General features: G+C 35.3%; 1 protein-coding gene across 8 annotated transcripts in view; it reads right to left on the minus strand.

Moving 5' to 3' along the window:
• CCDC171 (coiled-coil domain containing 171) overlaps positions 1–21,826 on the minus strand; it is a 142,988-nt gene that overhangs the window by 66,491 nt on the left and 54,671 nt on the right. For all 8 annotated transcript variants that reach the window (XM_052701112.1, XM_052701111.1, XM_052701110.1 and 5 more), the window contains 7 exons: positions 18,592–18,695; positions 15,741–15,830; positions 13,690–13,890; positions 11,618–11,785; positions 9,529–9,717; positions 3,899–4,403; positions 3,083–3,199 (listed from right to left, as the gene is read on the minus strand). In XM_052701112.1, the coding sequence (XP_052557072.1) occupies positions 3,083–3,199; positions 3,899–4,403; positions 9,529–9,717; positions 11,618–11,785; positions 13,690–13,890; positions 15,741–15,830; positions 18,592–18,695 (1,374 nt within the window). The remainder of the gene's footprint in view (positions 1–3,082; positions 3,200–3,898; positions 4,404–9,528; positions 9,718–11,617; positions 11,786–13,689; positions 13,891–15,740; positions 15,831–18,591; positions 18,696–21,826) is intronic.

Raw genomic sequence — 21,826 nt, forward strand, 5'->3', positions numbered from 1 at the left:
TAACTCCTACTAATAGTAAATCTATCGTTTCTTCATTTCCTTAGATAGGTCTCCTTCTACTCATCTTTAAAGCTAAAAACATCGTCCAACACTTTTATATTTTACCTCAGTAAACCAAGCGGCTTTTGAAACAGGAAAAAATTATTCCTGTCTTAGCCAGAAGAAACGGGTATTGCAATGCTGTGCCTCCTTTTGCCAAGGCTCCTCCTTTTCTTCTTCTGCTGGTTCTCCATTGCCGATCACATTCAAGATCAGCTCTCTTTGTCATTTCAACTCTTGAAAAATTTAGTCTTGTCCTCCCTTTCAGTTTTAAAGACCCTCTCATTTCTTCAGTTGTAATGACAATGATTAGTTCGAATGCTTAGTGCAATTTACCTAAAACTGGAACTATGCTTACTACCTAACACATAAGAAGACACAAAAACCTTCCAAAAACCTCTCCTTCAAAGTGATTCTTGGTAGATATGAAAACACTGATATGTCAATAACCTCTTTTTGCTCCATTAACCATGGCACTTCCGTCTACGTCTTTTTACGTGATACAGTTTGCCTGTATCATTTATTGCCAGTATTTCTCAATGTATTCAGTACTAAAGATGGTCTGCTATGTTTAGATGTTTCTCCTATGTTTAGAATCACCAGTTTAACCACATTTAAATTAAACTAATAATAATATTTTGGAGGAACTGTGTTGCATCAAGTTATTATCCTATTTCAAAATCGAAGTTGATACAATTTACTGTTTTGAAAGATAAAATAAAAATATGATGAAGTTCCACAAGGAACTTATCTATAACCACTGGGTAGAGAATGTATGCTTTAAGCATATATATTTGAAGAATATGCCAACAAAGAATCAAAGATAAAACAAAGATAAAACAGTCAAGAGAATGAATTCAATAGTACTACAGTACTACACAAGACTAAAATTAACTAAAAGATCAAATTTCAAAGCCTTTCTATATGTTTCAATTGATTATATTTGTATTTAAAATACTTGATCTATACTTTTTCTGATTTACTGTAGTACAGTGCACTTAAACTTCTAATCAAGTTGAACACGAGAGATCATTTCAAGACATGCTGGAGTGAGGATGAACCAATGTGATGGGAAACAATCATGAATGTTAAAAGAGAAAGCATATTTATTTTTTAAATTAGAAGCACAATAAATGCGCCTCAAAGCACAAATCCCAGAGTTCCAATTCTGTGTGACAGATTTGGGTTCTCTGAAATGCCCCAAATAATTCCTCAGAGCCTGGTCATTTTTAAAAGCCCTTTCAAGACACTGAACCATTTCATACTGTAGATGCACAGAGAACTTTCTTCCTTGTGCTTTCTCTCTCCTATGACGGCAACTCTAATCTGGAAGTGCTAGAATTTCAAGATCTGATGAGAGAAAATGCCTCTCAGATTGTCTACTTATATTCAAACATTTTTCAAAATCACTCGAGCCAGTTTGCAGCTTTAAATCCTGTTTGAAATAGGGCTTGCAGAAAATAAAAGCAAAAATATGCAAACCTTTCTTTCAAATATATCCTACACAGCTTTGTCACTTCTGTACTTCTGGAAATTTGATGTCCAATGACTTATTAATATTTTTTGAACCAAAGGTTCTTCAGAGACTTTTGATCCCATGAGTAATGGAATCTCAAGTACTACACGAGCAGTAAGAACTTGATGTTCTCTAAAAATATGACTTAAATTATTTGCAGTTATAATATTCTCAGCATGGTTCTTGCTAATTCTAAACACCAAAAAAACTGTGTTGCGTACAGAGATATCAAGTAAAATCAAGTTCATATAAAAGCCTATCAAAATGCTCATCTACTTCAATATGGGTAAAAGACAATTAGGGTATTCTAACAAGTCAAATTCAGCATATTGATGCAGAAGTAGAGTTTATACTAGAGTTTATCTTTTGTATTTGTAGATCTTATTAAGTAGTCCATACACAAGAATACTTGCAGTATAAACCCTGTAATGTCTTGAAAAACAGTTTGAACTTTGTTCTGTATGGATATAAATTGCTGAAAACAGGATTAGACATGAAGAGAGCACCTGAAACTCAATCAAAATATTTTTCATTAAATGGCTTCACTTCTGTAAATTATCCTTCTTTTAATATTCTTTATATATCCTTTAATATCTATTATTCTGTGACATGGTTTTGGGACTCCAAAATTGCCAGGTAGCAAAGAACAAACAAGGGTAACAGCAATGCAGAGGAACCAAGTGAGATTTTATCTTAGTCTTCTTAGCAAAGATATCAACAGCTAACAGATGGGAATCAAGAGATAACATATCCAAAGACTGGCATTAAAATTTTCCATAGGCCTAGTACAACACAAATGTGAGGAGAGGCTAAGAAAATTAAGTAACTGTGACAAAAGGATTTGCTTAAAGAGGGAATACAATAGGGAAACAAGATAAAGATTGCTATATAGTGTGTAAATTGACAGGTATTTATTTCTCTGTCAGAAACAGCAAAATAGTAAGTACAAAAGATGAAAACAGTATGAAAAGACAATTGTTTTCAAGATGCTAGTAACTTCAGAAATTCTAAGTTCACATCTGGTATTTAGACACATTTCCTGTAAAACATAGTAGAAAATTCACACAGTCAGTGGGGGTACTATCCCAGGTTAAATAAGTCCCAGCTCTAGGGTCCACATTTAAATCAGAAATGCCATACACTTCATATAAAAAATAAGGTTGGTCTTCAGTAAAATTTTTTTTGAATGTTAGAAAAGTGGAAGGTAACTAGTAAGCTTTTAAATATTTTGGTACATATTCCTTAAATATGAAAAAAGCAGCTTTTAAAATGTTTTAATACATCACTAGAAATTTTTAAGAACAAATTAGCCACATATGTACTGGCACAGCACACGTATTTTTTCTTACTCACAAGAAAGAGGTCCAGGTGATTTCTAAAAACACTCTTAAGCCTTCTGTTTCCATGACCAAGACTTAATAAAAAATAGTTCATATAAAACAATAAGAATTTCAATCATGTGAACTTCATAATTCATGGGATATGTTTACGTGTTTGAATCTACTACAATAATATTTTTTAATTTACCTGTTCTGCTAATAATATCCTGTAATTCTGTGACAGAACTGATTATTGCAGTAAGGAGATCAGAACTAGTAAACCAGTTGAGTGCTTCAACACAACCAATTCCTTCCTTGTTGAGTCCTGTGAAAGAGAATTGTAGGGAGCAATAAAATTGAATAACACAGATAAGGCAGACTACCATCTCTATATCTTTCAGAAATTGATCAAAACTTAAGTGTATAACTGACAAACTGACTCCTCTTTTAGCATATTCTAGACTACATTAAGTATTTTTCAACAGCTAATAAAGCAAATAGGAAAGTAAATGAATCTTTGAGTTTGTGAAACATTTTGGATATCATTCTTTCCTGGAGGGGAAGCAATTTGGTAACAGAAAGGAAGAGAAAGACTATATAATCTCCAGAGAAAATACATCAGACATTCTATACTAATATTTCACCTGAATCAAAATGCAATTTTTTTTTCCCATTTTGAGTAGGATAAAAATTGTGAAACTGATTTATAAAAAGAGTTATTTTTTCTAAAACAGATGAAACAGAAGATATGGTGGTATCTAATTCCAAAACACATAGTAGAAGTGTCAGAGATATCAAACAGAATGAAATCACATGTGAAGCACTGAAAGAAAGGTTACAGCTGTACAGACTAAGTAGTGTCTTTTTTGGGGAAATTACATTTGTCAAGAAATGCGGAAAATCCATTTGTTAAGATGTTAATACATGAGACTTTACTTTACCCTATTACCAACATTATTATTTATTTTTCACTAACCATGTAATGTGACATAACATTTATAAAGCAAGAAAACAATTAGCTTACTTGACATATTATGCTTGCCTTTGGAGTCCCCTACACACACTAGAATTCCAGTGCCTTCTTTAAAGCCATTTATCAACGAGAAGAGGCAACTAGAAGACTGGGATAGAACTTTAAGTCTGTTAGCTGCCAAAACTGCAATCACACCTCTTCGGAACACACGTATCAGGCCTCTGAATTTTTGTTTCTTAATTTTCGCATCATCTTCCTTCTCCCCATCTACACCAGAGAGAACATGAACAAGAGTCCTAATTTCCTGGTTGACTAATTCATAAACGTTGACCTGCTCCTGAAGAAGGTCTCTTTGTATAGCCATGGCACATGATCGGCCATAGAGAGGATACAGGGCACCTGCCAATAGCGCACATGCTGCCAGGAGAGATGAATGCTCCTTCCGAATCTGTGTTAATGTATTTTTCACATAGAGATTTTCAAGGGCCAATTGCTCCCGTCTTTTTTCAAGGACGCAGATTTTTTCTTTGTTGTTCTCTGCTGTTTCTTGGTATTCCTGGGATAAAGGAGGAGGAAAAACAAAACAGAACAAAACAAAACAAAATAGAAGATATATTAACTGAAGGTAATTGCTTAAATTAAAAAAAAAATCATTTCACCTAAAAAAAAAAAAGAATATTGTCAACAATATAGCTAAAACATGTCTCCTAGAAAAAAGCTATAGAAACACATATATGCAAACTAAACATCAACATGAGTAAAATTTGCACAGTGTTCTGTAACTCTGACTGGACTCCAGATTTCTGAAGCTAAACCACATTTACAACAATAGATCACAGCAAGTGATCAACAGTACCTGGCTGTCCACAACACAATTGTTTGCCTAACAATACACAACTACATGTTCCTGTTTCAGAAAGAACATTGTTCTTCAAAGCAGAAAAGAAAGTATGAGAGGAAAAAAAGTAAGGAAAACTCTGGAAGATAAAAATAGACAGATTGGTAGCAGCTGGGAAAGGGGAAATAAAGGTGATCTCCTAATTACTTTGTAATCAACCCCCTACTTATAAATTCACAGATTAATTATGCCTCATACAGAACAGAGACACTGTTTTGAAAAGAACAATGTAATACAGGCATTTTTATTTTCACTACATCCATCATGGATTTTTTTCAACTTGTATCATTTTTTTCCCTCTCTAAGCCTTTAAACAGGGAAGGAGGAATGTTAAAAACAGTGAAGAAGAAAAGTGATGACATCAAAAACACCAGGACTATACTTAGACCATGCATGCTCGTTGGTGTTGATGCCATGCATGTTCTTGTACTAGAATCAAGACATTATGCTTAGCCTCAGAGGCTTAGATTGGCTTCCTGATGCATGAGAGTCCTCTGTGATTGGAGTACTTGAGTCTAACTTTAAGCAGGATCCAGTGATAAAAAGAAGTAATTTTTATACACTTCACAAAGAAACCACAAGCTCAAGTCAAGCTTTTTTTCTTTCAAGCTCTAGTTACAATATGTGAACACAAAAAAGTAGACTGCCAAGTCAGTATGATAAACAGAGAGGACTACATTAAGCTTTAGCTCCCTCTCTTGGAGCCCTTAACAGTTTTGTTTAAAAATGGGGATCAGTGGTTATTCCTGCGGGAAAATGAGGGCAAAACAGAACTCAAATGGTATCTACCAGCCATGTTTCTACATGTCAACTTTGCTACAGGCCTCAAGCAAATGGATGCACTCTAATTTCTTCTGCCTCTTCCAATAAACATGGAGAGGAAAAAGTACATAAGCTATCCCTAGAATTGAAACAAAGTTTACAAGTTTCTGTAAAAAGGCAACCCTGACAGCTCAGAAGGTCTTTAACCAAATAAATATTTAAATATTTTTTTGACGGAGGAAAAAAGCATTTTGTCTAGACTAGGAAGACAAACAGAATGACACCTTCATGACCACACTTACACATCTTCCTCTTCAAGAGGAAGAAATAAAACAACAGCAGGTAGATTTTGCAGATGTTTTGACAATACAGATATTGAGAAAGCAGCATTCATAAAACCTACTGGTATGTAAAACAATGTAGCCTTATTAAAATATTTCCCGTAACACAAAAGTAGAATAGATAACTGAACAATTCAATTATAAAATGCAACTCAGAGGCCTCATATCTCACTCTAAAACTAAGTATGAACGTGTACAATATTTTCAGAGCTACTGTATTATTTACAGTGTTTGATTTTTACAGAAAAAAAAAAGCTGGTAGCATGACTGGAAGCAACTCAAAAGGTAAGCTGAATTTAGAAAACAACTTACGGTTTCTGGCCAGAACAGGTGAAAGGCCAATATCTGAGTAAACAAACATAAAAGTATGATCCCTACAGGCTGTTAGGCAGCTACACTAACATTCAGTTCTCTAGCTAATTAAAGCTTACTTTTCTTTTTTTTTTTTTTAAATAAAATATAGTATTTAAATCCTTCTAGTTACATGAGAACAAGCAAAAGTGAACAAGACATTCCCTAACAACAGATTTTTTTTAAAAAAAGATATACTGTCAATGTCTAATAATTAATTACAACTTCCTCTTCATTATTTTTAAGGCTTTCTTTGAAACTCAAATGGACAATTTTGAAAGAAATACAGAATGCTCCTCCTAAATGCTGGCAAGCCAGCTTCCTTGGGTGCTTCAATTCTGAGGGATTCCTGAGTGGCTTACAAACTTGGTGAATTTTAAGAACCATTTACTAAAAATTCAGACTTTCATTACTGAAAGTAATGCCTCCTATTGTGTAATGTTGGCCCAAGACATCAGAGGCAGGTGATGTTGGTATGGAAGAGAGGTTGAACTTCTCCAACACTATTCCATTACATGTTGATGCTACGGACAGATGGTAGCAGAGGGCCAGTCTGACAGAATGGCATCTGACATGCAAGTGTAGACAAAGAAAAAGTGTGTCACTGAATTCCTCCATGCAGAAAAAACTGCACCGCTGACATTCATCGATGACTGCTGAACATTTATGGAGCCCAAACACTGGATGTGAGCATAGTGAGGTGGTGGGTGGTGGTTTTCAGCAGTGGAAAAAACAACATGAAAGACAAGCCACATTCTGGATAGCCATGCACAGCTGTTACATCGCAGAATGAAGAGCGCCTTCATCACTGCATCCAGACGAATCAACAAATTACAGTCAGGGAACTACGCATGGAACTAGAAATATCTGCTTCAATGCATTGAAATGATGGTGACAAGACTGGAATATCACAAAGTTTGCGTCAGATGGGTCCCATGATTGCTCACTCAGGAACAGAATGAACACCACATACACATTTGTCAGGAAATAATGAATGAATATGAAACTGAAGGTGACAATCTCCTGGTCTCGTAATTGCATCGTTACCAGTGATAAGACTGGTAATGATGGTAGTGTCACCACTACTAGCAGGATTCAAAATGGCAGTCCATGGAGCAGTGAAATCCTCATCAAAGAGAAAGCTCAATATGCAGTCTTCAGCAGGTAAAAGGGTATGCACTATCTTCTGGAATAGGAAAGGAGATCCTTCTGGATTTCCTGCAACCTGGACAAACCATCAACCTTGAACGCTACATTGAAATGCTGATGGCTTGAACTTCCAGAGTCAGGCCACATAAGAAGATAAGGTTTCTCCTGCAACACGATAATGCCAGGCCCCAGACAGTGGAGAACACTACCAATCTTGGATGAACTGTCCTATTTCAAGCACCATACAGTCTAGATTTGGATCGTTCTGACTTTCATCTGTTTGGGCCAATGAAAAATGGACTATGTGGGCAACATTTTTCTAAAACCACCACCATCATAGCAAATATGAAACAGTAACAGAAACCAAGTTTCACTGGTGCAGATTTTTACAAGTGTCGTATGCAGGCTGTTGTTCATTGCTGGCAAAAATGCATACCTAATGATGGCAACGATGTTGAAAAACAACGTTTTGTGTTTTGTAGCTGAGAATTTGGACTTTCAAATAGTGTTATTGTGCTGTTTGTATCTGTTGTGGTTTCCACAGAAACAGATAGGAAGAATTACTTTTGGAACAAACTACACAGTTACAGGATTTTTCTCTTACAACGTATTTTCCTATATGAGAACAAAACCCTCCTATTTTAAGCAGCTGCCCCAAGAAATGGGGACAGATTAATAAATGCCTATATAATAAACAACAACTGCTAGTTAAAATTCAGAAGACATTTCCTATGAGACTATGCATTGGCTAAATAAATAATCTGTGTGAGGCTAAGGAATAGGCATAGTAACATTTTCAGAATGGCACTCTACCAAATCATGGGGACTGTTTTTTCTACATAAGGCAGGGAAAAGGGATATTTTAAGCTCAACTGACAGAATATGGAAACCAGGAACAAGAATGGCATTATCTGTAGGGAGTTTGTTTATTGCTGATCAGTATTAAGGCAACTCTGGGAAATTCTGCCATACAGAAAAACAGTGAAACTGCTTTCTGGTTACATCATTCACCTGATCAACAATAACAGCTCTGATGTACAATCTAACAGTAACCATAGATCCTATCTTGAAGTCAGGGATCCTGAACAGTACTAGCTGAGGGCAGAAGCACTGGCAGTTGTTACTGTCTCCATATTGCTACATCCCATTTCAATTAAAAAGGAACCTTTCAGAAAAGTTCCAATTCTCCACGTCAATTCCAAGACACCAAAACAACAGTCTCCAAGATATTTTACTCACACTGCTGTGCAGTTACAGCTCTCAGAAAAACTGATAAAGTCATGAATACAGATCTAAGACACATGTCTGAACTGCCATTTTTCTATTTGCCTTCATATATGCTTTCTATGTTAATAAAGCTACATTAGCGTATCTGCATAACTGATTCAGCACTGCAGCAACTGTCCAGATTAACACAGTTGACAGGACCGAAATATAATAAGGAAAAGACAATCAAGTCTCGCAAGAAGCAGGCAGTCAAGACTACAGCAGTCCTAACTGCTGATATCCATGAAGATTGTGGAGCTCAAAAAGGTAAAAGTTTAATCAATATTTGCAGGTCCAAACTTGAAAAGCAGAAATTCAGAGGAAATTAGAATGTCTTATTCCATGCAAACTGGAAGTCTAGAAAGAACAAAGATGCAACAAAGTTCTGCTGAGTAATCTGTGCATACAGATGCTACACTGCCAAGGTACCAACCCCATCAGTTTCTACACCTATGCAACTTTTTTTTCTAAAAAATATGCACAGATATTTCTAAGAAAAAGCATTTCCTGGGTATAAACACAGCAGTTCTTTACAATTAGTTGAAAGATAAAGCATCTTCCAGGTTTGGCTAACGCATAGCCCACAGCAGAGAGCCATGTTTTCAGTACGCTGCTTTACTACATAATTTCTAATACAAGTAATTTTTATCTTACACCTTTAGCTGTAAAGAAAAAAAAAGTCACTAGTAAGTGCTAGACTGAAATAAGCAGTATTTAAATAGTCATTTGCTTCCTATTCCGAGAGAAATGAAAACTAGCACAGTTGCTGTAGTGATGCAGTATTTTTTTTAAATTATTTTTAAAATACACTAAAATTCCCAAATAATCTGAAATTGGTTAGAAGCTCAAACTACTGAAATAGTCCATTAAATATTTACAAGGAAAAAAAATAAGAGAACTTCACAGCACCATACCTGTGCCCTTGCATGAACTTCCCCAAGGAGATCTGAGTACTGCTGTTCCAGGCACTTTTTTTGTTTCTGCCAACAGCTTTCCTGTGCTTTCATCTGTTCAGCCATTTTGCTAATATCATCTTCCTGGCTCCGCTGAAGCTCCTTCATAGTATCAGACTTGTTCTTACAAATATATTCTAGGTGAGATATCTGTGTGACAGGTGTTTAAAAAGAAACATTATCTCCCCACGTGTAAACCTTTTGACTTTAACTGTGCATATTAATTTAAGCACAGACTCTTGCAGCATAAAATCTAAATTTTAATTTCTTCAACGTATTTATTAAAAGTAAAAAGCCTTTCATGACAGAACACTTTCTTGAATCTTGCAAGACATATGTTAGAAAAATGGCTTTTATTCTGGCCACCTTTGTTCTTTCTTGAAGATAACTGCTGCCTTCTTTCTTGGAAATCTGAACCAGAGATCTCTTGCTTACATTGAAAAAAAGCTAAATTTTGTATTGCTAAATTAGTAATCCAATCATACTAGTCCTCTAGTAGCTTGCAAGAACTGCAAGTAATAATGAAAAAAAAAACTAGCTCTTAATTTTATTTTTTCTTTCCTTAGAAAACCAATGCTTTTCATACATTGAGTATGAAAGTGACTGCAAGAAGTGCATAGAAGATTTTTCTAAAAAGTAGCTCACTAGATTATGACGTGATTCCAATGAGCATGCATGAAAGGATTCACTCTGTGATTCAACTTCTCAGTTCCCATGCAAACTAATGGAGGAATGAATGAAGCTAACAATAATCTCTAAATACGCATACATATATTTTGTTACAAAAGAGTACCAGCAATGTATTTTTAAAAACCATCACATGACAGAGCAGAAGAAAAATTTTGTTCTGAGAAAACAGAAGGAAGGCTACCCCAAATCCTCAAAAAGTTGATAAGTATGTGATGAGCGCCCTACAGCCCTCTTAATCAATCACAACAAGCTTACTTAATTAAAATGATGAAAGAAGAAAAATATACCCTAAGTCACTGCCAACAGTGTCCACTCCCTTCACTTCTGCTTTCTTTCCACCTCTATTTTGAAATGAAAATAGAAATTTTGCCTGTACAGTCAGTCTCCATAGTCCGGAATTTATTCTCATCTACATTTCTGTTGTAGTTTTGATTGACTGTTAGGTTATTATCCAAATAATGGGAAGAGTCAGAATAATTCTCTGAATAAAACTAGCTCTGTCTCAAGTCTGCCCACAATTGCAGCAGATGAGAAGATTCTGAAACAGCCTTTCCCTTCTGATGCTTCAATACCAACATGCCCAAAGCAGCCAGGATCTGGAACCATTCTACTAGACCATGTCAGTCTAGAACTGCCCTGATCGAAGGTGTCAGAACATGAACTGAAACTGAAGAGTGGTGTGTGTTAGACAGAAGAGCCAGTTTAAGTCCTTTTAAAACTTTTCTTTCTCCTAAAAAAAGTCGAAGAATGGCCACGAAAGCTTAGTAACACTGAAGTCACTCAGAAAAGTGCAGTTCCCTCCTTGAACAAATATTAGCACACACTGACATACTTTACAAAAATAACTGTTTTCTATTGTATTTCTGAATATAAATCTCATGGTCAAGAAGTTATAATTAAACAAAAAATACATAGGGCATTTCTTCCAGTAGTATATCTGAATCTTAAGCACATAATTTAAAAATGATGTTCCTAAAGTAAGTGCATTTTGTTTCTGTTTTATGCTAAAATAAAGACTTGCTTTATTAGTGTAAATGACTAAGTTCTTTGAATTGCTTCATCAGTAAGATTAATTTATTTTCTTTTAATTAGGTCCCTGTGGCTAATATTGGCTAGTACTATTAGCATGTCCTGCACAGAAAGCGGAGCTTAGAGACTTCATACAGACTTCAGTCACTTCTACATGCCCACAGCAATGGCATCAAACTGAGTTGTAGACAAGCCATAATTAATGGTATTGAATTATTAACGCCCAAATTCTTTTTGAAATAAGATGAATGTCAGTCCTTTTTAATGATACTGTGATGTGGACAAATGTCACTGAATTTAATAGAGGTAGCTGGTGCCTAAGGACACTTACCTTCTCATTAGCCCTGTTGAGGTCTAAGATCAGGGCATCAACATTCTCCTGCAAGACTGCACAAAGCTCCGACCAAGAGAATCTATCTAGGATGCCTTCTGGTTGTTTTATAAGCACACAGCCAGCTACCAAACGCTGGTACAAGCCATGAAGGAAGGTTAGCTTCTCCTGAGACAAAAAGAAAAATCAACTGTTAACTATGAACCATGTTAGAATCCAAAGAGATACATCACACTTGTAGTAACACAGATTTAAAAAAAAACAAAAACAAAAAACAAACACATAAGAGCTCATTCTCAAACCTTTTCAAAGGCAATGCTGTTAATATTCACAGTCAAACATGTTAAAGTTAGAATAGGAACACAGTTTGTACAACATTTGTACGATTAGAAATACCATATAAATACAGAAAACCCAATTTTGCAGTGCTCAAAACCAATGCAACCTGACACTGCTATCAGTAGTGCTATCAGTAACATAAATGATGAAATTGCATTTAACACTTCCAGGTACATTCAAGCCATACTTACCTCCAATACCTGCATAGCACACAGAAAGCAGTCTCATAGCTGAGCAGCACAAAACGCTGTTCAAACAACTGAGACTACAATCATTCAAAAATCTCTTTTGTGTGAAATGTGTACAATCAAATAGTTAGACAAAGCAGGCTTACAGCTTCATCAGTAAAATTTCACAACCCACATCTCTCTCATTTATACTGATTTTAGTCAGTGGTATAATAAATTGGTATGTTACAAATCCTCCTTAGAAACAAAAGCAGGCAATGGAAATTCCAGACTTCATCCTTTTAGTACATATGTGCAACTTAGCAGCCTTCATTAAGAAAATGATAGAAAGCTGTACCTCAATAGCCACAAGAAATAGAGCCCTTATTCAAAGTCAATAAACCAGTGGAAAGGTTCCCATTGTTTTCCAGAGGCTCTGGATGAGGCTTTAAATCAAGGAATTGCGGACAACTAAGTTGAGAGACTATGTTTTTTCTGACTCTTTCACTGCATTTCAGTGCATTTTCTCACAATTATTTCATGGTGTTTTAGGCCAAGGGGGAAAAAAAAAAAGAAAAGTAAAGTAGTTTAGTTTGTTCTAATTTTATTTCTGGCAGATCTTTTAATTCCCAAGGAAACTGCAGTGTGCCACCATCACTGCATTTTTGCTAGAGCTGTGATAAACCAAGGATGATAATTATACATTTGGCATGAAAATAAGGGATCCCAAGACCTCAAATCAATTCACACATGTTGAATGCAACCACAGTTCAGTAGACATGCTGACTTTACAATATAACCAGGCTTCTAGTTTCTTTCACTTTAATCATTATCTGATGTGTATAACAATTCCAGCTGCTTCATGTGGACGCTATTTAAATACCAGACTGCTAGGGAGGTGGAAAGAATGTTTCCTTTTTACTCAAACTGGCATGCACATTTAAATTTGTGGAAGTAATGAGCTCAATATGGACAAGAATGATAAAAAAAATCACTGCTATTGCTAGTACAGAACTACTTTACAGGGTGAAAGAAAGCAAGAAAATCAACATCTATAAGGAGACAGAGAAAAAAGTCCTGAAATAAAAAGTTTTGAAGCAATTCCCACTTACAGTACACCACAACAAGCTAACAGGTTGCAAAGAAGAATTTTCAGGTCAGGCAGGCAAAATTTCACATTTCCTAACTATTAATTGCTATGTGAATCAGTAATTAACAACACGTGAAGACAATACTACTGTATGTTCCAGTGTATAGAATATTTCTGCTGACTTTCAAGCTGAAAGAAAAATTAATGTTCATCAGGTATAGCTGTTTAAATAAACTCAGTTGTTCAAAAATTCAAAATACCAGAAGAGTTAAGATATTAGTTCCAACACAGATGGAAGGAGAAAGAACGTATCCTCAGATCTTGTAGATATTAAATACATATTTCAGAATACGTATCTTAAAATCGTATTTTTGGGGTAAATCTGTTAAGTCTAAAAGTAACCATCTGATGTATGTAAATGTATAAAGTGAGATTAAATAAAGACTTTTTGACAGTCGTCTTGTCTCTGGTAATACCTCCATATCCTTCTGGTAAGCCCTGGTAAGCTTCTGGATTTCATTTTCAGATTCTGTGGCACGTACTTTCTCCTCCTCCCAGCGCTGCTGCACATTCTGTAGTTCCATTTGTAAAGTTCCTATTAAAGCTGTTCTGTCTGCACACTCAGTATGCAGATGATTTAACTCTTTATTGGCATCGGCCAGCTTATCCCGTGCTTCCTGCAGAACAGAGGCACAGAACAGAAATGCTGGTAAGAACTTTGCTCCATGAAATGCCACATTACTCCAGAGCTCTGCAGCTGAAGGCTCTACGCTCACATCTCCCTATCTGCATCTTGCTACTAATAGACTTTTCAAAGTTGACATAACTGTGAACTGGACAACATCAGAAATGTATCTCTGAAAGTCAAAAGCACCACGGTATGACAAAATTTCCTTCCGAATTCAGAATCCAGTTTCTCTTTCCAAACGAGAATATAAAAATCACGTACATAAATTATCCTCAGCAGAGTGGATTGCTCTTAAAGACACTGAAAAGACACATTACTTTCATAAGTTAATCTCTGATCCACTACAGTCACCTTGGTGGACAACATGAACAGCTGCTGTGCACAATGTACTCTTTACGGTATGGAAAAAATAATAACAATTTGAGGAGTCCCTTTGGAGGTGTGACCATGAAAACAAACTATTTAACAGAAATGGTTACAAGTACTTTCATGTTACCAAGACCAAACTCATGAACAAACAATTTTTTAAATTACGCCTTTTAGGGTCACAGGTTGCTGACATGGACTGAGTAAATACACGTGCTTGTCGTTCCTATGAGCACTGGACTTCTGGAACTGCCACAGGTTGTTAAAATACTGCTTTTCTTAAACGAAATGGAAGCACTGTTTATTTTCTATAAGACCATAGTTGATTATACAGAAAATATAAAAGACAATTCATTAGACAATGTCAACTTTTCTTCTTAATGAGAATATTTAAAGATGAAAGCATTGGCAAATTTCTAACAAATATTTATTGAATTTTATTATCAATGACTTAAAGAAATTTTTGTACTGTATACAAAGCATGCTCTTTTTTTTTCATGAAGAATACACATATCTATTGCAAAACATCAGAAAAAAATAAAGCACCTAAGATTTTAAAATAACTTATAACAGAAGAAGTAGTCTTATGTGTCCTCAACATAAATTAACTAGTAAAGAAAGAACCAATTAGAAGAGATCGTGTCCAAATATAAACTAATATAAGATTCAGTGTACGTTGCAGAAATATCTGCAACTAAACTGATCTGATAATACAGAATGTCCCCAGCAAAAGAATCTAAGCCACATTGGGAGTAAAGACATTTTATTTTGGCAATAATATAATATACTATCAACTGGGAGATTGAATTTAACCACAACCCCAAGACTTCCTCAGTCCCTTGGCCACTGGTGTAACCAGACAGGAGTTCCACAAAAATGGTATGTCAGCCAAAAACAGAAACAAAGAACAAACAAGCAAACAAACAAAAAAATATCCTAATTCAGAAAGTAAAGAGAAGAGTTATTAAGTTCTGAAGCATTTTTAGCAGTTCCCAGGTACATCTTACTATAAGCAACTTTGTACTGTGCATTAACTTGATACCTAATACCTATATTAACGTCTGATACAAAAATTGGAGGACATCCTAAATAAAATGTTCTTTAACCTCTTTTTACCTCTTCAGAGGTAATTAAATAATTGTTTTCATTTTAGATCTCTTCAGAAAGTAGATACAGCTAGTTAAGAAAAAAAATATTGACATTCATTTCAATATAAATCAATACTTTACAAATTAAAAAAAAATATTTCAAATCATTTCAGAAGTGAAATGACTGGAATGCTCAGTTGCAGAGACTCAGGTTGTGACTAGGATAAGGCAGCATGACTTCAAACTAGCTTGCTAGGTAATTAGTCTGCTTAACAGAACATAAAGACATAGAGACTTATTCTGATAAAACAAAAAGATAACTTAAATCTAGAAGGATACTAATTGCAGAACTTTTAAATTCAATGTTAAGTTCATTAAACCTTACCTTAAGGTCTTGACTTAAAACATACATCTTGTCTTTGGATACCTCAAGCTCTTTTGCTGTGTTTTCACACAAAGTGTTCATTTTCTTAAGCTGTGAAAAACATGAAGGTCAAGAAGACTTTTAGAGAAAAGCAACATAATAACTTTAATACAAAGGAAGAATTATTTGTAATAAACTTCTTTTCAATCCCTTTGACAATATTTACACTTTCTACAACCTAAATAATGTGCCATTAAAAAAGAACCAAAAGCTATTTTACAGTTACTAAAGATAAATAGTAGTGGTTAAAATCCCAAACTGAGCCCAGTATTAACTTTCCCATCTCAAAACATCTGACAAAAAACAAAGACTCTGAAGTGTGTCTGAAATGTAATACATTTAGATTATGATTTAGGGAGTAGTTTCAGAAAACAAGTTTTCAAAGTCAGTGGCCTTCTGTAGAAGGTGTCCATGTAGGGAGTAGCCTCCACTTTTACTAAGGGCAGCATAGCACTCGCACAACCTGAAGAAGTAGCAATGTTCTCAAGAGAGGTACAATAAGACATAACCTATCTTAGAGGTAGGTCGTGACCAGCATGTATACCAGCTTCATTTTTCACTTTCAGAGACATCACTACAATCTGTGTTACAGAGTGGTTAATAATAAGTATGTCTGAAATTAAGCACCAAATATAAAGCTACTATAGTAAAGGTTATTCCTCACAGCTGAGCACTCAAAAGCAACTCGAAAGTCAAATATCCCATTTGCAAAATTCACCAATTATTCTGGAGTCTATATTTTTGTTCCCTCTCAGATAAGTAGACCTGGCAAAAAAAGTAAGGAAATAACTGCAGTACATTACAGAATGCAGTAATTTTATTGGTTTAGTAGCCCTTTCTCTCTTTCCAAACCTATTCTAACCTGTATACTGTACAAAAAGTCAAAAGCTTATGTTCTGTCAAAACCAAAACGTGTACATCTTTCAGTCACACAACCAAAGTAGACCATTTAATCTAACATTTAGCACACTAAGCTAAAGGTGACAAATGCCAAGTCTATCAGCAGATTACACACGTACACACATATGTAAATGTATATTAATAATTTCATCGATATACGTGATCGTGTTGGAAGCCTCACTATAAAAATAACTGCTCCACAATTCTTCTAAACTAAACCCTAAGTGGTGTGTAATAAAACACCCTATTTTATTGCACAATGCCCTCTATCGTCCCTCTTAGTGTTACTGTATTATAGGGAACAGTTTTATTACTAAACATATCCGACATGCAAGAAGCCAAAAGCACTGTTATCCGTGCGGGCAGGGACAATGAAAAAGGGCAGAGCGCTGCACTTTCTGTGCACAATGAAGGTGCTCAGTGATCTCTGGCTCCGTATGACAACTTCAGGGTCAGTCACACGCAGTCCTACTGGGAAGTCTTGTGGCAGGTCATCAGTTGGTCCTGCTCTGCTTGTGATTTATTTTCCTTGACAGTTCATTCTTCTTTCTGTCAGAATACTCACTTTGCTTTCTTAGCAGCCACCCCCTTGGTCTCCCCACTGCTGTCTCTGGCACAGTTTCACAACAAAGCACATCACTAAGCCAAAGCCTGCTGAGTCGACTTTTCAACTGTGCTGCATATCACGTGACATTCCTCCTCCCAAATAACAATTCGCTGTGGGTAATATGTTCCTAGTTACTCTGCAGCTCCCAGACTTGGGTCTCAGAAGACTTTCATAATGACTATACACGTCAGTTCTCTTATCTCACTGGGAGAGACCTAACTGTGCTTGCTGTTTACTACAGTGTAATTGTTTCCATGGTTACTTATTTTTGCACCCATTGAACAAACTCAATGGTATTCCAGGATGCTAGGCTTTTTCCAATAAGAGGGGCAAAGATGATACAATTTTGTTTTTAACATTATGAAGGCACAGCAAGGCTGTGTATGTGTAAAGACAAAAGACGAAACTTAGGAATGAAAAATCTCTACTGGCATTTTTACAATCTTACTGCACTTTTATCATCCGTACTTGCTAACTTAATCCAAAGATAAGTTATTTACAATTTTGTACAAAAAAGCTTTAGAAGAGTGTATTTAACTTCTCTCTGCAACCTTTAAAGCCACAAATTCATAAAACATTTAAACCCAAGAGGATTAATTTAATTACATTAGCAATACAAATGAGAAAATAAATGCGAGATTGTGACTTTTCAGACAGTGAAATAAAAGGTCAGCAGAATTCTATCAAAAGAATTCTTTTTTTTTTGTTTTTTATCAAAGATAAGACTCACAAAACTGAAATGTATCAATTGTCATCTTAGATATCCTAATGAAATTACTGCCAAGGTATCAAGTTTACTTGAAAAGACTGCTGGAAATCACCAAAAACGAGAAACTTCATAATAAACTCACTAATCTCAGCAAAGTATGCCACTTCCAAAATATACAAAAGGGTGTATATTTGCATATCTGATATCAAAGACTGTTGAGGCTCAAGTGGCATTCACTATTATTATGTAATACACAGCCCATCAAACTCTTACACTCTCTTTTAGCCGAAATTAGAGATTCAGAAGAACTATTTCCATGCCTGTTTATTAAAAATAATAAGCTCAACATATTAAAAAAAAAAAAAACACACACAAAAAAAGGAAAAAAAAAGACACTCTTCTTCCCCTTCCTCCCAAATGTAAGTGAAACTTCACTGTAAGGCAGGCTTAGAGAAACAGTAGTGACAGAGACTATTTCTTTTAGTATATGTGAAGCTGTCAGCATTTCCTCTCTTCTGACCTTTGTTACAAGCAAAGCACATGTACTGCTGCAGGCCGAAGGCAATAGGTACAGAGCCAAACAGTGCAAGTGTTACCTCATTAGATGTGTCTTCCAGCTTGTTCTGGTAAGCTGTCAAGGTACACCTCAAAGTCTCAAGGACAGAGAGGCTTGAAGGTTTATCTTTGTCCTTATGAGAGCCTAAAGAAAAATACAGAATGAAAATTAAGCCCATAAAGTCACAGAGAAAAAACTACTCACACAGATGAGAGGTATTAAAATTAGTTAGGGCTTCAATTACAATACAAAACACTGAACAGCAGCCTTGTTGTCCACAGGAGATAAAACTGGATGGTCACACTTTCATAATAAATACAGCTGAAAGACATTTGTATAAAAGCTTTAATGCAAAATACAGAACTGTAAATTCTGAGTTATATTTTTACTTAATGTATTTGTTATGCAGTCTCACATACAAGTTCCACAGTGGTCAAATCTCCGTTATTCAGTCATACCAGCCAGCATTAAAACTGCACAATAACACAGCCTGAAAAACATGCTGCCTGAAAGTTAAGAACACTACACTTTTCTTGACGTTCCTCCACTGTTGCGACTAAGCATGTAAATTATAATGCACTACATCATTTACTCAAAGCTTTACTGAGCCAAAGATCACACAAGTGTTAAGCTTGCACAAATCTTAAAAACCTTTCAAATGATTTTCATTCCAAAGGAAAAAATAATATATATATATATATAATCTGTCTGCAGAGTCCTTCATAATGTTTCAATTATAAATCTTCATGTTGATACATCGCACAACTACACTTACTTATTCAACCTTTAGACAGAGAATTCTGATCTGGTGGCCTCAATTAGGACTTACGAACAAGTTTGAACATCCCAAAACCTGTAGTACAGTGTGCTAAGAAAGCAAAACAACACAGCTCTGATAAAGAGATGACATAACAGGATGTCAGCTGATATTAAAATTCTATGAACAAACTTCCCCATTTTTTACTGGCACTACAGCAAAACAGCAGATTATTGACAAATTCCTCTTCTTAGATTTGTTAATATTAATATGCAACACTTACAAACCTATTTTGTAACAGGTAGTAATATATTTTCTTCAAGCTTTAAAGTTAAGGATGCACAGGTTACCCACTGTAGGAACATTTTGCAGTGATACTAATGTACAGAAAAAAAAAAAAGAAAAAAAGTACTGTTCTTCCATACTTCTATCTCCAATGAATCTGTAAAGCACAATTATCATCAATTTAAAATAATACCTATTAAGTCAATCTAGGGGTTGCCTCTCACTCTATTTTTCAGTTAGCTCTTCAAATAATGTATCTGAAGTCCAAACCTGTAATGATATCCTTGAAACTTACTTTTCCACTACCTTAATTTATCCAAGGCGGCTCATAAAGTCAAATTGGGCACTGAACTCCAAGTTTTTTTCTTGTGTCAGTCACAGTACTCCATAAAATTCTGTCAGTCGGAGAAGGTGTCCTTACAGATTTAAAAGTTGTAGGATATCTTTTTTTTTAATTTTAAGAATACTATGGCTAGTGTTTCCAAATGATATATTACTCCATGTATTATACAAAAATGATTTATCCTGCAGATTATATAACACACCATTATAGAATATAACACACCATTGCTATCTACACATACATGCAAATAAGAAAGCCAATGACCTTCCTGAAATTTTAATTATGGGCTTATTTCCCAGCCCTTTAACACAAACAAGCATAGAATATGTATAGTACCATTCAGATGGAACACTAACATTTCCTTCTAGCCAGCCATTACTGTCAAAGTCACACCTTGAAAAACAAATCAAGATTTGTAAATTTTATTTCAGTCATGGGAGCAAGGTCTGCTCTAAAGCATAAAAGTGAATATAGAAAGAATGCATATCTCAAGCACAGAATACTCCTCTGTAGTGTCAAGTACCTTCAGCAGACAGGTACTTACTGCAGCTGCTAAAGGTCTACAGAGTCAGGGAAAAACCAGATCTTTTCAGTGGAAGTCCTTAAACCAAAACTGTGTTAACAAAATGTTAATTTAAAATCTACATGAAAAAAAACATAAAATGTTTTGTCACCATAGCTAAAGCAAGGAATGCCCAGGACTCCAGTCCTGCTGTCTCAAGACTTCTTTCTATTACCCACTGTAGGAACATTTTGCACCAATACTACTGCACAGAGAAAAAAAGAAAAAAGAAAAAAAAGAGAAGTATTATTCTTCTATATTTCTCACTCCAAAGACTCTGTAATACACAATTATCATCAATTTAATACTCATTAATTCAGTCCAGGGGTTGTCTTCCAACACACATTTTTCAACAAGCTCTCCAAATAATTTATCTTCATTTCTGAAGCCCCAAACTGCAATGCCGTCCCTGAAACATGTCTCTGAACTGTCTTAATTTACGTAATAGCTGCCAAGAACAGACTTTTGCCAGTAAACTTTCTATCCTGACATTCCTTGCCTTTACTGAAACCCCGTTTTTTGGCAGCTCAGCCTGCCAACAGAAATACCAGATTCTACCTTCCTCCATTAGCTGAAAGCAAGCCTACACTTCCAATACTGGCCAAAATTTGTCTGTTTCTATACAACTTTGCAAGAGATATGCAACATAATCCAAATGGTATTATCTTACTGGCCTTCTTCAGCAATGAGGAATTAAAAAGCATTACTTGAAGCATTTGCCCAGTGAAATCTAAGAGTTTCAGGGAAGAATTTTGAGAAGATACCATGTTCTGTAGAATTCTGACAAGAGGTAAATAAGTGAGAATACTCCTACAGCCACTCCTTCAGACTTTCTACTCAGTCTAGAAGCTAACACTCCTACCTGTTCACAGTCAATTTACTTTCTTGTTTTCCCCAGATTAATTCAACTACTTTTTTTTTTCTTTCCCTGAAATTCAGACAAACTTCACCAAGCACAAGTCCTACGGTTGAATAATTACAATACATAACAAACTGAACAGGGACAAACTGTTATCATGCAAATTGGCCAGCAAGAGTAACAACACTGAAGAATGCTTATGAAGGTTATTTGAAAAGAGGAAGATGTAGGCTAATACTTCTTCTTTTGGGAATAAAAACGGAAAAGATAACTTTTTAAAATACTTTTTTCTTAATCTAACAAATATAAAGTCTCCTTTTCCTGCGTAGCTCAAAAAGCATCACAACTATCTGCGTTAAACAGTGAGACTGAACTCTTAATATTGACAGATTTTTAAGTAAAACTTTCAACCACTTGAGATGGAAGCTTAAAAAATGCAACAGAAAGAAGGAATTCCCAACAAACTGCT

This window comes from Tympanuchus pallidicinctus, unplaced genomic scaffold (genome assembly GCF_026119805.1).
Source record: "Tympanuchus pallidicinctus isolate F22 unplaced genomic scaffold, pur_lepc_1.0 scaffold4, whole genome shotgun sequence".
Taxonomy (NCBI): Eukaryota; Metazoa; Chordata; class Aves; order Galliformes; family Phasianidae; genus Tympanuchus; species Tympanuchus pallidicinctus.